Source organism: Passer montanus, unplaced genomic scaffold (assembly GCF_014805655.1).
Source record: "Passer montanus isolate IOZ18808 unplaced genomic scaffold, ASM1480565v1 scaffold19, whole genome shotgun sequence".
NCBI lineage: Eukaryota > Metazoa > Chordata > Aves > Passeriformes > Passeridae > Passer > Passer montanus.
In genome coordinates, this window is record NW_024366480.1 from 8,288,226 (window position 1) to 8,303,241 (window position 15,016).

The window sequence follows — 15,016 nt, forward strand, 5'->3', positions numbered from 1 at the left end:
TGGAAAATGAAGTCGAGATTTAAAACATTAGAAATTGAGTACTTTCAGAGCAGTTTTGTACAGAACAAACTCATTTAATCTTAAAAGCACCATGAAGTGACACTACATATCAGCAAGCAGGAAAAACAAGAACATCATGGGATTTTACCATGTAAAATGCACCATGAATACCACTAAGGTAGATTTACAATGCAGGCTTGAGCACAGCACAGAGGTTCTCAAACTGACTTGGGTATTTTTTGCTCTGCATGCAATGTGGACATACCCTCTATGCTGAACAGATCTCATTATGAATTAACTGAGCTCTGCAGAACAGTATTTAGGCCCTCATTCTGCATTATTGAAGTCAACATTCTTCCATTAACTTCAGAAAGTGCAGGGTCAGGCTCATAATCACAAACATACTTCTACAAACAAAACATTTGTTTCTAACAAAGTTAAGTGAGTTCAAACACAGGTTTTGAGAGCATGCAGATTGCTTACAAATGCTTAAAAAGACTGGTTCAGAATCTTTCTTATATATACACACACAAGTCCATCTGTCACAGACAGGCAATGTAACTCTGAATCATGAGCTTGCTCTAGTTTTTGGTAGTGTCCTGCACACGTCTGATAATTAAAAAATAAAAAATAAAAAAATAGTTGCCACAATGGATTTCTGATCATTCCAACTTGCACGTGGATATGATCCCTTCTTGCTGCATCCAGTATGTGAAGTTTCATGGTTGCTTCTCAAATGCAAATACCAAGTAAATACCTAAAAAAGAAAATAGCAGATTATTGAAATTACAAAAGATCTTATGATCCTCCAGTGAGTAACTCTAGCATTCCACTCCAAGAAAGTTTTACATGCTTTCAGAAATGTGAATCAAATTCATAAATTACTGTCCCATTCTACATATATTGAACATTCACTAGCACCTAAAAAGTCATGTGAGTTAAGTTTGAAGACTCCTTCATACTTGCAGTAATGGACAATCACGGTTAAAATTATTCATTTTTAATTGAAAAGTGAATGAACTCATGATACACATTATCAATTTTGATGGACAAAGATGAAATTATAGCATTTTTTGAAGTCCAGAACAGTATGATTCTATTAATGGATATTTGTACAATCCACACTAGCACCCCTGGAAAACTTAGCAGGCATATATTCAATGCCAGCTATGCCAGAAGTTCCTATGCTCTATACCAGACAGATACGTTAAACCAGTTACTTGAGACCACATCTACAGATTTTCACTTGATTTCAACTTTTGTTTTAATGAATGAGGTACCATAGCTACTTGTAAATCTTTCAAGACAAGCTTATCAGACATTCCTCAGCAACAATGCAAAGTTCCATATAAGGAATAAGCTGTGCTTATACTCTTATCAGAAGCTCAATACCCCATGTTTCTGGAAAAATAGACTACTTAGGAAACACAGTAATCACTGAACTTTTAAAGGTATGAATCTTTTTTTAGGTATGAAAAGGTATAAAACTATATAAAAAGCCCCTCTCAACTAGCTAATAGAGATAATACTTCTAGATTGCTAGAAATTTATGTCTACCTTATAATTCATAGAGTCAAAAATTAGATAATAATTTAATAAAGCAGAGTGAAGATTTCTCTCACCTGTGAAGTAAACAGCATTTTTGGTTTTAAACTACTAACACAACCAGTATAATGGCCTGCAAAAATACAAATTCTGGTTGGCTGCACTTACGCATTTCTCTCCCAATTTCTTGAGATGTGCATACTACATAATCTATACACAGACATTTTGAATTACAAATAACAACACCATATTATATTTAAAATCTGGATTTTCTTCCATGACTAACAGGTTATTTTAAAGACTTTTCAAAGCAGTCATTCAATCAATAGTGTTTTCAAAACCATTACTTACTTGTTGCTTCCCATTCAGATTTACTCAAGGTTCCCTAGAAGGGGACAAAAAACCCACAGTTTCAACAAAAAATAAGGAAACAATAAAATACTGATTTAGCTCCATTTTTCACTGACCAATGTCTCATCACCCCCAGTGACTGGCTATTTAGGGTCAAGGAAAGCATTACAGTAGACCGCAGATATTTACAACTACACTAACTACGATGGTTGGGAATTGGAAGATCCAGACAATGGAACACACCTAAATTAAACAGGTACAGGAGAATGGGCCAACAGTCTGTTGGTCTGGATGCCTCTGCAATGCAGAGGATGCCTGTGTCCATCACCACACACCAGTGTGACCTGACCTGGCTCCAGCTGCTCTTCAGACCCAGATGCCCAGTAATTGTGCACAAGTCGGGAAAAGGCCTTACACCATGGTGCTGCCACCATTTAATTTAAATTTTTATATATGCAGTAAAAGGACTACATCTTCAAGAATTCAGAACATAAACAGTAGATCAGTCAATTATTAAAAAAAAAAAAACCCAAACAACAGAACCAAGTGGAAAAACTTTAAACTGACCATCCCCATGCTGTATTGATGAAAATTGAAAGAATGATTTCAAATATATATGTTCTCAAATATATAAGTATTATGCAGAAAGCTTTGAAGTCTCCCATCAGAGGATTAAAATTAATGCTTTAAATCAGTATTGTGAAGATCCAGACATATAGGAAGACTCTTCAAATTAAGTGCAGTTAGAAAGAACAGCTGTCAAGTAAGATGGAAAAAATATCCTTTCCATCTGTATTATTACAAATTTCTTAACAGCTACCAAATTAAGTGAATTTGATTCTTTGAGTACAGGATATAGATTAGATGAACCCCTTAGCCCTGCAGCTCTATTATTTTTCACATGCAAAGAGACACTGATACCAACTTCACTGCAGTTGAAATGAAGAAGGCAGCACAGTTTGAAAGATCAGGACCTCAATTTTAAGACACCATTATCTCTAGTGAAGTATAAAGCAACTTACCAATGGTAACTTTGCCTTGCCGTCTTTGATAAACTCTTTTGCATGCTCATAATCATCAGGTTTATCAGAAACAAGCCTGGAATCACCATGTGCAGAATATGGCTGGAAAACACAGAATAAAACACTGAGTAGTGAGATACATTATTCACATCAAGTAAAGGGTTTGTCACAACACAGTCCACAACAGAAGTCAGTAAATCTTAAAAATATTTTAAATTTACGTCTCTCCTTTATAGCATCCTCAGGAACAGGTCTGATGTTCCCTACTTACCAGGAGATCTGACACCCAAGGATTACAAATTCAGTTTTATCCTTATGCCTCTAAAGCAGGGGAAACAGAATAACTATAAACACTCTCCTTCATGTACAGCTCATTATGAGTGTTACCCAGATACACCTTCTTTTAGAAGAGCAACTATACCAGCAACTCTTCAGCAGAAGTTCAAAAAAATGGGCAACTACAATTTCAAGTAGAACAATTGAAACATTTCAGTAACACACAAGCTGTAACAGAAACATACAACAGGTTCTTCAAAACTAAGATGTACTTATTAAGGATCCCAGTTACTAGTGATCTGAGTAAATAAATCTAATTGTAAAAATGCAGTCCTCAGTTGTAAGTGGCTGCTACCTTAAGACAACTCTCTCATTCCTAAGAAGGAAGATGGTAAGTCAAAGGCTGTGTCTCTGTGCTACTGCCAGTGTGAGCCCTTACACAGCATCATCACTTACAGAGCCAGCAAGTGCAGTCAAGATGCAGTCTGAATCAGCTGAGTAAGTCACTAATTAATTGATCTGAGAGTTTTCTGCAGGAGAATTCTCATTTGAGGGATGAGGGAAACACATAACTGCAAGTAAAGCCAAAGCCTCAGAGATGGCCTGGAAAAGCCTCTCTGAAGCTGCTAAAGTTATCCAGGGTAAGAGATGGAGAATAAACAAAAAATGCAAGAACATTGGGCAAAAGCATATGCTCAGTAACAGTTAAGTACCATTTTCTTCTATGAACACAGACTGTCCTTTTATTCCTACAAAGATTCCTTTCTGTCTTTTCAGTCAATATTCCTTGCACAAAGATCCAACTTTCAGGCTCTCTGCTGAGGAAGAAATGGATTACAGACACCACTATCTAACACTTGGCATGATTCTTGGGCTTCTGTTTCCTACTTCATAAAAACAGAAACTTGCCTCAATATTGAAATATTATCTTCAAAGCTGACTCATCTATTGGGTGGAACCTGTGCTGGACCAAGAGGAGAGTGTGAGGAAGAAGGAGAAGCAGAAACAAAGTGTTATGAACAGACCACAATCCCCATTCCCACGCAGAGGAAGGGAGAGGAGATAGAAAGGTCAGGAGTGAACAAATGATGCTGAGCCAGGGAACAAGCAGTGGGTGGGACAATGGTGTTTTTAGGTTTTGATGTTTCTCACCTTTCTACTTTTTTTTTTTAATAAATTAAATTAACGTTCTCCAAATTCAGTCTGTTTTGTCTGTGACAGTAATTACTAAGCAATCTCCTTGAATTTATCTTGACCCACAAGTTTTTTTTTCTATTTTCTCCCCACATCCTGTTGGGAAGAGGGAACAAGAGTGCATGTCAGGGGGTGTCTGGCAGCCAGTCAAGATCAACAACCAGAGTCACACTTTCAGCCCCAGGAACTAAATACTTTCTATTGGTGGCCCTTAATTAATTGTAAAATGTTCACAAAGGGAATTTCAATTATTGTGTAAAAATTAACAAGATGTAAAATGCTATTACAATCAAACAAGTCAACTCCAAATTTACCTCCAAGGCCTGCATTCTCCTCAACAGCATTTTATGCTCCTCGTTCTTGATTTTTTCTTCATAGAATTCCCGAAACGTCATTTTGTAGACTAATTTCATACCATGCTTCTTTGCCATTCTGTCAAAATAACAAGCTTAATTAGGGAAGCCACAAAATTATCGTAGCTTTATTTTCAAAGAAACAATTTTAAGCCACAGTGACATCTTATGGTATTCACTAGAATAACACTCCTTTACAACTTTTTTTCTTAGTAAAGACATTTAGATGAAAAAAACTGCAGTTCCACCACAAATTGCACAGTTTTGGTTTTTAAATTAGGACATCAAAAATCTACACAGAAGTAATTTACAAACATTTCAATAGAAAAGGTCTCTTCTCCTGAAACACAGAAGTTTCATGTGGACTTCCAGAAAGACTACACTTTTCCCTGCAGTATCTATCATGTCAGATATTACGAATATATTTAGAGAACTTCTTGCTACTGTATTCAGCGGCTTACATCTCAATTTTATGTAGACGCCGTGGACATGCAACACTGAAGTTACAGCTGTCAGTGACAGATGCTGTTATTTTTCACAGACAGCTACAAATGAAGCTCTTGAACATGCTTGAAGGGAAAGCTTAATACTGCTTAACCACACTGAGCTTGAATAGCAGGAAAAAACCCAGTATGGAAAGATTTGTCTGTACTTCAGGATACAGCTGGAAAAACCAAATCCGAGGTCACACAGAGGTAACAGCAAAATGTATGCTTACAGATGAAGATCATTTAGAGGAAGAAAAAAATTTCTCACAGCAAAAATCCTACGAACATCTAAGGAAAGGTGGAGGAAACAAGAAAGAGGCACTATGGTGAAGAAGAAGCACAAGAAAGCTTACTGAAAGACTAAAAAAGGGGTAGAAAGAAACCCCTCAAAAAGCTACAATTAAAGAAGAAAAAGCTAACAGTTTTAAAGGTTTGCTGACAGTATCTCAGATTTTGCTGATCCAGTATCTCAGATCAGATGATCCCTCGTGAGACATAGTTTAAGTCCTCACATCTTCTGACCAGAGCACCTGGATAGACAGATCACAGTTGTGGATAGAAATGCAAGAAACCTCTGTATCTAAAGCAACAACAAAAAATTAAGAACTGAAAAATATAGTAAGAACACCAAAACATAATCTTCTGCAAGCATTATGCAATGACCCATAAACTAAACAAATATTTCTTATGTTCCACAGCTTTTATTGTATAATAAATTTAAAACTTAACTTACTCTTCCAGTAAGGGAAAGTAAACCAAAAATTCAGGGACATCAACCACTTCTTCCAGGTGAAAATCATACTTGCAGCCAAACAAGGGATAGTCTCCCTTCTTTTCAAATTTTACATTGTACACATCATTCCCAAATGAATTTGTATCTGAAGCTTCGAGTCTCTTTCTATAGAATGAGATAAACAAATATTTATTGACCAGTACTGAACAGGCAGAGAAAACTACACATAAGAAGCCTGAGAGTGTTTCTCCCAGTAATACTCGGTGATCTCTCTAGTTTCCCCCTTCCCTTATCTCATAAGGCAATAAAACAACAAAATGAAGCAGCATACTGGGTTTTAACAGGTTATCATTGCCATACAACACACCAAGGACAAAATGGACCTACAAGGTGAACCTTTAGCCCAGACACACAGACAATCTACATGGACAAGTCAGGCTTCTAGAAACAACCACAAAACCCTGACAGTTTTTCCCCAGGCTGTGGACAAACCTTTAGCCCAGACACACAGATAATCTACACGGACAAGTCAGGCTTCTAGAAACAACCCAAAACCCTGACAGTTTTTCCCCAGGCTGTGGTAATTTTGACACCACTAAAGTCATGACAGAGGGATGAAGTGTACGAAGACCTGTACTCTCTAACAGAAGAGCCATGAGGACATGAGACAAAGGTAAGTATTGTTTACCTGTTTGAGTCAACTTCATGAGTGAGATCCTTTTTTACTAGAATCCAAAATTGTTGCAAAAAATTGCTTTTGCTTGCACAAACATATTGGAGCACTGTAAGAACATCTATCACTTAACAATGCTTCACAGAGTTTGGGAAGACTAACAGGACATAAGAGTACTTACACAAGTTCAAAGCTATTTGGAGTTGTGCCAATGAAATAACCTCCAGGAGAGAGGTTCCCACAAGCATTTTTAAGCATCATGTCAGCCTGCTCATATGTCTCAAATGAATAGTGGTAAACAAATTGACAACTGCAAATGTCAAAGCGCATATCTGGATCATTGTACTTGGAAGACAAGAGATCCTGCAACAGATAAAAAAGAAAAAAATACAGAAACAAGCATGATTCACTTAAATCTTCTAAAAAATACACTACATTCAATATAGAGGCCAAAAATCAGGGAAATTAACTTTTGTGTACAAGGACAGACAGAACAAAGCATGCAACAGAAAATACATATGCATCTAAGACTAAGCTGTAATAGCAATGTGAAAATATCTCTTTCTTTCCTGGCCAAGCCTCTTTCCTTTCCCCCAAGTCAAGACAGATGACATGAACCTGCAACAGATTATTTCTCAGAAGAAGGAAAGGCAACCAAGAATTCAAGTAAACCCTTCATGCAAAGCGGAGAACAGATATGCTGGAACCAGGTATGTGCTGTCTCAGCCTGCACTTTTAGGAAGAAAAAGCAGTTCTGTTTACAAGACTGTCTCCTTACTAATCCTCAGCCATGCATTCACCACTGCCTCTAGACAGTCTAAAAAACCTGCTCTACCACACAAGTTTTAAAGGTACCTATTATAGTAACCAAAATGTCACTAGAAAGAAAAAATTCTAAGTGTTAAATCAGTTAAGTTAAATCAGAAAATGTGCTTTATATATTCCAGCATTCACCAAAATAGTTTCCAACATCCCATGCTGTCTCACATAACTCCAAAGCTGAAGAGTCATTCTGTTCCCCTTGTCGAGTAAAAGATAGTGAAAGCACCAGATTTACTATCTGGAAAAGACATTCAGGCTTCAGGAATGTTACGCTGTACAACCACAGCAAAATGCACCAAAGTCCACCTTAAGCAACCTTCCAGTAACCCCTACGGCTGATTTTCCTGGTAGTACAATAATCCAACCCTAAAAATACATACACCCAAAATCTTACATTGCTACCATAGAGAACATTAAATCTCCAAAATACTACAAAGCACAGGAGCTGTACCTTGGTACTATCTGCTTGTATGAATTCTGCATCAAAAATATGTTCATTATACCGACATCGGGATTTCATTTCTTCATAGCGGTGCTTGCACTGTTGCACAGAAATGTCAGCAATGTCTACATATGGAAAGATAATAAATATAATAAATGAAACTTTTAAAAGTGTGTACACTGCTCCAGACAAGAAAACTGGAATGATTACTGAAACACAGAAGGTACAATACGGTAGGATAAAAAAACAAACTTTAGTTCCATTAAAACAGCTCAGCTCCCTGGGATTCTTAATACTCTTAAAAATATAAAAGATGTTGAAATGCATTTCTGATGTGTCACATTATGAGAATTTTTTTAAATTCTAAGACTGCTTCTTTCTCCATCATTGAGTTTCTCACAATATGCAATAAATTGACCTAAGAACTTTTTAAGTAAATTGATTAATTGTATTTGAATACTGCCCACTGAATAATGCAAGAAAGAACTGTGAAATGTGAAGTGCCCAAAATAATTCCCACTGAAAGAGTTTTAGTGAATTTTAGTACCTAATCAAATTTGCCGTTACTTTATCAGATTATCCTTGGGATACATTTTGAGAAATAAAAATGTATCCCAAGAAAAGGGATACTTTTCGAGAAAAGGGAAGATGGTATCATTCTCCCAACATCTAAGCCAATTATTCAAACCAGAATTTTTTTTAATCAGCTTTCAGCTCTTCCACATTTCTAAGTCTGAAAATCTTTAGCTGATTGTAACACCCAAGACCATTTTTTCTCACAACACTGGGGGGAGAGGTTTTTTTTGGTTTTTTTTTTAAATGCAACTCTCCTCTATGTGTTTCAGAACAATTTAAAAAAATATGAGAGATTAGATGTGGAAGAAAAGACATAAAATAAAAAATGTTGGTCGTTTCCCCAGGGCCACATTTTGCCCAAGGCAACTGGGGGCAATGGTGTTTTTCTTTAGTGATATCAGTTTTTATTTAGGAGTTGAACTGAAAGCTAAATATTGATGATACTTATATTTCTGCTGGCAATCAAGTCCTATCTTCAGATTAAAAGACAAAACACAACTTTTTGCACAAAAGGTGTACATTACATTCTTTGACTGACTGGAAAAAAAGAAATAAAATACTGGAGGTGACTTGGCTTCCCATAAAACCTGATGTACTTTCCCTATAAACTTATTGTACTTCTTACCAGTACAGACGAGTTTTTTAATTCTGCCTTTTTTCCATTTCAGTAAGTCTCCACCTTTCCCACATCCTAGATCCAGAACAGTTATGTCACTCTTCTTCTGTCGCACCCGGTCTATAAATTCACCTAGAAAAATAAAAACCAGGAGCATGTAAACACATCTCTGCGTATTGCACCCAACAGCCTAAAGAACCAAAAGGAGATGGGAATTTTAAAACACTTCAGACATTACTTTGCCTATAAATCTTCTTAATATTACAGACTTAAATCTCTTTTCTTTCTAGAAGGATGAAAGGAACCACAAACTTTTAAAACTGTGGAGAAGATTAATATTTTCTGTGCTTAATGTGCTCTGCATGTAAGTTGACTGAGGCTCTGAACTTCTGCCCTGGCTAAGGCAAAACTGCACATGGCTAAACAACCACCCTGGGCATGGGGAGGGAAATAGGGTTCCCTTTCATTAGCATTCTAATGAATGCAGATGTTATTTGAAAGTATGGGAAAGCCTTTTGCAAAAACAAAAAGCCAATTAAATGCATCAGCCACATCTCCTCCCAGTCATCTACAAAAATGTATAATGTTTTTCACTTGCTCTCCCAGGCTTTGCAGTAACAGTAGCTACTCCTGTGCTGTCTTTCTACCCTACATACACCAGTCACATTTTTTCCCCCTCGAGGCTGCCCAGATTCTCTCTGCTCTGACTGATGTTGGCATATTATGTATAACATATCAGCATGCTAGCAACTTTTCTTCACAGTAGGAGATATGAAATATGTTTTGATACAACTGCTATAAAGCCACACTGCTGAAATTCTTTATGACAGAAAGGCTTCAACACAGGCTTCAGGAACAGCTTTATAGAAATCTAAATATTGCTTCTAACTGCTCTGATATAGCACAACAAAAGGCAGCATGATAAGACAAACGGTGCCAACATCTTCTGGCACAGATCCCTTTTCATGAACCTGTGGTGCTGTGCTGATGATTCTTTTCTTTGTTGGCAGATATTTGATGGCTTTGTTTCCTCAATTTGGAATTAATTTGTGGAACAGCAGACTTTGCCTTTAAATAAAAACATGCTGATTCTTAAAGAACTAAACCCTTTAGCTTTCCATCTTTACAACCACTGACTACGGATAATATAGAAAATATTTGTGTTCAAGGTTCCTGCAGAACTGCTTAACCAGGATCTGAACAGAGTGCTTTGGGAAAATGCCTAAGAAATTATTTGAGATAGATTAAGCTGTTCTTGTTTCTATCTAAGAACACTTAAGTTCTTTATGATTTAAAGCTGCACTTTTCTCTTTAAAAATGCCACAGAGAAGAACAGTTTCCAGTATGAATTTTTTAAGTCAGTTGACGTTTAAAACTTAACCATATGCTTGGCACTCCAACAATACAAAACACTACTACAAAGATTCAAATTAAATATAAATATAGACGTTTTACTGCAGCTGAAAAACTTACTATGTGTTATGAGACAAAGTGTCATACTCAACATCAGAAAACAGAAAAAGTTATATTTTGACACAAAAATTAGTTACATTTTCATAATGTCTAAGCAATCAATTAAGGAAACTTACCAATGAGGACACTCTTTGTCCAGTTATTAAAGTTTCTGAGGTAGAATATGCGAGACTGGCTACGTTTTTCCAAACCAACTTCTTGAAGTTCATTATAATGTGCAGCTACAGCTTGCCCATGACCAATCACATGCTGCAGAAAGGAAATCACATCACAGAAAGAACAGACTCAAGCACTGAATTCTTTTTATTACTTAGTCATTTAATCAAAAGACATGTTCACTTCAAGGACTTAGGAAGGCAAACAAGCAATACTATAGTTATTACTTAGTCATTTAATCAAAAGACACACGTGTTCACTTCAAGGACTTAGGAAGGCAAACAAGCAATACTATAAAGAGCACCATCATTATAAACAGATTGCACATATCTGTCCTGGTACTGATGTCAGTACTTCAATTATCAAAGCAATACTCACAAACTTAATCCCCTTTTCAGTTCATTCAAGCATTTTTTGGATCAGAGATATTGCCCAGCATCTTTCCTTCGTGGAAATACTTGACTTTCGGCTCTCTAATACTGTCAACCATGCTCAAAGAACACATTTCATTCTTCTTAAGTCTGGGACAGAAGAAGAGGATGTTCCTTCTCAAGGAACTTCAAGCCTCTTCAAAGAGCCTGTTTCAGAAATTGAGTGTTCTCATCTGACAGAAGTGTATAAACTGCCAATTTAACCAAAATGCCAACTGGTTAATATCACATTAAGGTCCAAGTGGATGACCCCACTGCCAGAGATTTAAACAGACCATGATAAAGGAATGAGAGGAATCCTTTGACAACATATTCCATACAATGCTTAAGAGTTAGCTGTAGAAATGTCTCTGATTTAGCCTTAATTCAAAATACAAAGATTTCTGTCCAGCCTTAACTTTAAGTACTACAAGACATTTCTCTCCCCTGTTATGCAGAGAAGCATCCTATCTACATGCAGATATTATGCTCTCAACATTTCTTCACCCTAAAAATGATCTTCAGCTATATACATGAGGTGAAAACAAATAATAAATAAAATCCAAAGTAACAGAACCAAAACATGGACACAACCAGCATGGACTCTATGAAGTACAAAAGCATTTGAAATTACAGTACAAACCAGAATGAAGCCATTATAAGCATTCTTAATAGTTCACTACAGAAGTCAATATCTTTGCATCTTTCTATTCAAATAGCAGTTCCTCAAGGGAAAGAAGGTTTGGCTGATATAAGAGAATTCTTCAGTGTTTCATATACTTTTGGTAAGATTCAGAATGAACACAGCCTCACTTGTCTGAAATCTTTATAACCTCATAATCTGTTTATCACCACAGTGGACTTCTATTCCTTCTCAGGGGAAGCACAGATGGGTCCCTGAATGGCCACTGAAGGTGCCAGAGGCTAGAACAGCTGACTCAGACAAGTGTGGGAGACATACTCATACAAACCATTAACACATCTCAGCTGCAAACAGCCATCAGCAACATCCAGATGGTGGCAGCTATGTTCAGTCACCTCTCTCCACCCTTAGGCTACACAAACCCAAGGAAGCTCCTGCTCATCTAAGCCTTATCAACCCTTACTAAAAGGATGAAAGGGTTAATAATGTTTCTACCACAACAAAGGACACCCTTTACTTTGCCATTCTGCTAAGCCATATATTAACATACTGGGAGAATTCTGGGCAGATAAACAGAACATTAGGTTCAGACATTTTCAAATTATATTTAAATATCCCAAAATGTTTAACTAGAGTGGACATTAAAGCATCAGCTTCTACAACCTCATACAAAATAAAGGACAGCATCATGTAAAACATTACCCTTTTCACCATCCCATGTGGACATATAAAAGGACATACATTTTCTGTATGGGACGGGAGCTCCTTTTATATGTCCACACATTTTCTGCTGCTTCTGCAGTCTTAAAATACAAAGAAGTGCCTGTAAGCCTTTCACTGCTTCACTTTGACAACAAATCACACTAAAACTGTATCACAGAGGATGCAGTCTGTCGAGTTTTGCAAACTATACAGTACCTTACCAAGGAAATAAAAGGACAAAATTACCTTATGGAAGAACTTCCCAAGCACAGGTAACTATGCTAATGCACAGACAAACAACATACATGAGAAGGGAGTTCAAGATATGGAACTTGGACTAATGCCTACACTACACTAACAGATTGCTACCACACAGAGGATGCAACAGTCTTAGAATTAGACTAAGTATGTGCTGAGATTATCACTGTAATTGCCAGCCCTCTTTTTCCTCTGTGAAGCCCAAAATCACTTGTGTACCTGTTATTTCCCTAGGAAACATTTCCATACTTGGTGTTTATGCTGGCTCACACGCATCTAGCATAAACATTTTCAATCGTTCCTTTGAAACAAGGATTTGAAAACAGCTCAAAATAAATGATACTCACTACTTTCTTAGAAGGTTCATCTTCAGAATCAACATTCTTCCTCTTTGCTCTGCCGTTCTGATCACCACTATCAACGTCTTTGTCGTTTTCAGTGGACTGCTCTGTACCTGCAGCAGAACTATTGCCTTCACACCCGACACCTGAAGCTGACTCCAAAGCAGGAGGTGTTTTCTCCACTTCTTCCAAACTCTTCTCTACTTGCTGTTCTTCTGCCTTGGTTACTTCAGCCATTTTGACTGGTCCACTGATCAGAATGGAAATCTAGAGGGAAAAGAAACAAAACACCAAGAATTTTCAGTGCTGAAAATTTCATTTACTTGTAGTTATGATCATGACTTTCGAACGTGATGTTGGTATTTCACCCTAGGCAACATACAGAATTCAAATTTGACCATTTGTTTAATAAAGACAGCTCAATAAAATATGTGGAACTTAAAAGTACTCATTAAAGAAGTTAAAATTAAAATAAATTGTTACTTCTCATTTTAGAGTCATTCTTACATATCTTTATTGACTCAACTGCCAAATGTTACTGTTTTTTTTCTTTCCCTTCCCATAAAAGGTAACCTACAAATCAGTTTATGTTTAGAAACACAGAGAGGTTCTCTCAAATTAGTAAATTTGTTATTTAAACTGATATGCTTTGAAATGGATGTCTTCAAATAAAAGACCAAGATGGGTTTTTGAGAGCAAATTTTATTACCAGTTGTGGATTTTCCAGTTTGCCAAGAATATCCACTATGCTCTGCACTTAACTAATATGTGGAATATTCAGGCGCACCTGTATTTCCACATCTCCACCTCACAAACATCTAAACAGGCTGCAGGACTGCCAACAACCACTACAAAGCTCATCTGGTCTCCAGCACATCCCAGCCTTCTTTACACCAGCACTGGGAAGCAGAACACCTACTTTTTAACAAGATATGCGAGAGGGCAATTTGGCACCTCCTGTTCTGAAACAGTGGTCTAAATGACAAAAAAAAAAAAAAATTAAAACCCAAAAATCACATTTGGATCCAGGCTCACCTCCTAATGAGGGCCAGAACACATCCACTGAGCGGATCACTACACAGAGGCGCCAGAGCAGCTTTCCTCAAAACAAATGGCCTCAAAATAAGTCACATTTGAATCCAGGCTCACCTCCTAATGAGGGCCCGAACACATCCACTGAGCAGGTCACTACACAGAGGCGCCAGAGCAGCTTTCCTCAAAACAAATGGCCTCAAAGTAAGACTTACAGAAATTATTCTTCCACTACTGCACAGCACCACAGCGCTCGGCTTGCGAAGCAGCAGCAGCCCCTTCGTTATCCTCACCCGGCTATTCCAAGATGTTTTGAAAGCCCAAGCTGTGAAACGCTCTCCGACTTTCACAACTAGCGGGGGCAGCCAAAGGAAGCAGAGGCTCCTTCAGCCGGAGAGCTCAAAACGCCCGGAGTGATTTGGGAACGTCCCCGCCGGCCCCGGGACGCTCCCGCCCCCTCCCTTCTTCCTTCCCTCCTTCCCTTCCCCCATGACGCGGCCGGGAGGCCTCGGGGCCTCCGCTCCCGTTACCCGGCCGCCGGCGCCCGTCGCTCCCCTGCGGCCCCCCGGCCCGGCGAGGCCGAGGGCCCCGGCGCGGCCGCCAGGCACTCACCCGGCTCAGCGCCCCGCCATCCCTGTTTGCGGAAGTGACGAACTCCCGCGGTGGCGTCACGTCCTGGGAGGGGCCGCGGGAAAGGGAGCGGGAAGGCGCGGCCGCGCGCGGTGTTTTGTGAGGGGCGGCCGGGGGAGAGGAGGGCTGGGAGCGACCTCATCGCCCTCTGCAGCAGCCTGGCAGGAGGCTGTAGTGAGCTGGGGCCAGTTTCTTCCAACGCGCCTGCTCTGAGAGAGGGGAGATTCCGATTAGATACCAGAACAACTTTATCGCTGTTAGGATGCTCAGGCGTTGGAAT

The 15,016-nt window shown here is 38.4% G+C and overlaps 1 protein-coding gene across 3 annotated transcripts; it reads right to left on the minus strand.

Moving 5' to 3' along the window:
* Positions 1–293: 293 nt before the first annotated feature.
* RNMT (RNA guanine-7 methyltransferase) lies at positions 294–14,829 on the minus strand. 3 transcript variants are annotated; one of them, XM_039705971.1, is made up of 11 exons: positions 14,719–14,829; positions 13,081–13,341; positions 10,681–10,813; positions 9,101–9,223; positions 7,909–8,024; positions 6,817–6,998; positions 5,963–6,127; positions 4,703–4,820; positions 2,919–3,020; positions 1,897–1,930; positions 294–757 (listed from the first exon to the last, which is right to left on the minus strand). In XM_039705971.1, the coding sequence occupies exons 2-11, from the start codon at positions 13,309–13,311 to the stop codon at positions 720–722; spliced, it is 1,242 nt and encodes a 413-aa protein (XP_039561905.1). In that variant the 5' UTR covers positions 13,312–13,341; positions 14,719–14,829; the 3' UTR covers positions 294–719. The 3 variants fall into 3 exon arrangements, with proteins under 3 accessions (XP_039561905.1, XP_039561906.1, XP_039561907.1); XM_039705972.1 differs by lacking the exon at positions 14,719–14,829 and adding an exon at positions 14,322–14,524; XM_039705973.1 differs by lacking the exon at positions 14,719–14,829 and adding an exon at positions 14,110–14,130.
* Between the last annotated feature and the right edge of the window lie 187 nt (positions 14,830–15,016).

Excerpts from the sequence above, each read along its gene's own strand:
- RNMT (XM_039705971.1), bottom strand. The coding sequence starts at position 13,311 with ATGGCTGAAGTAACCAAGGCAGAAGAACAGCAAGTAGAGAAGAGTTTG. Across the intron at positions 9,224-10,680 it reads GACAAAGAGTGTCCTCATTG|GTGAATTTATAGACCGGGTG; the intron begins GTAAGTTTCCTT and ends TTATTTTTCTAG. Across the intron at positions 8,025-9,100 it reads TAAAAAACTCGTCTGTACTG|ACATTGCTGACATTTCTGTG; the intron begins GTAAGAAGTACA and ends TTCCATATGTAG.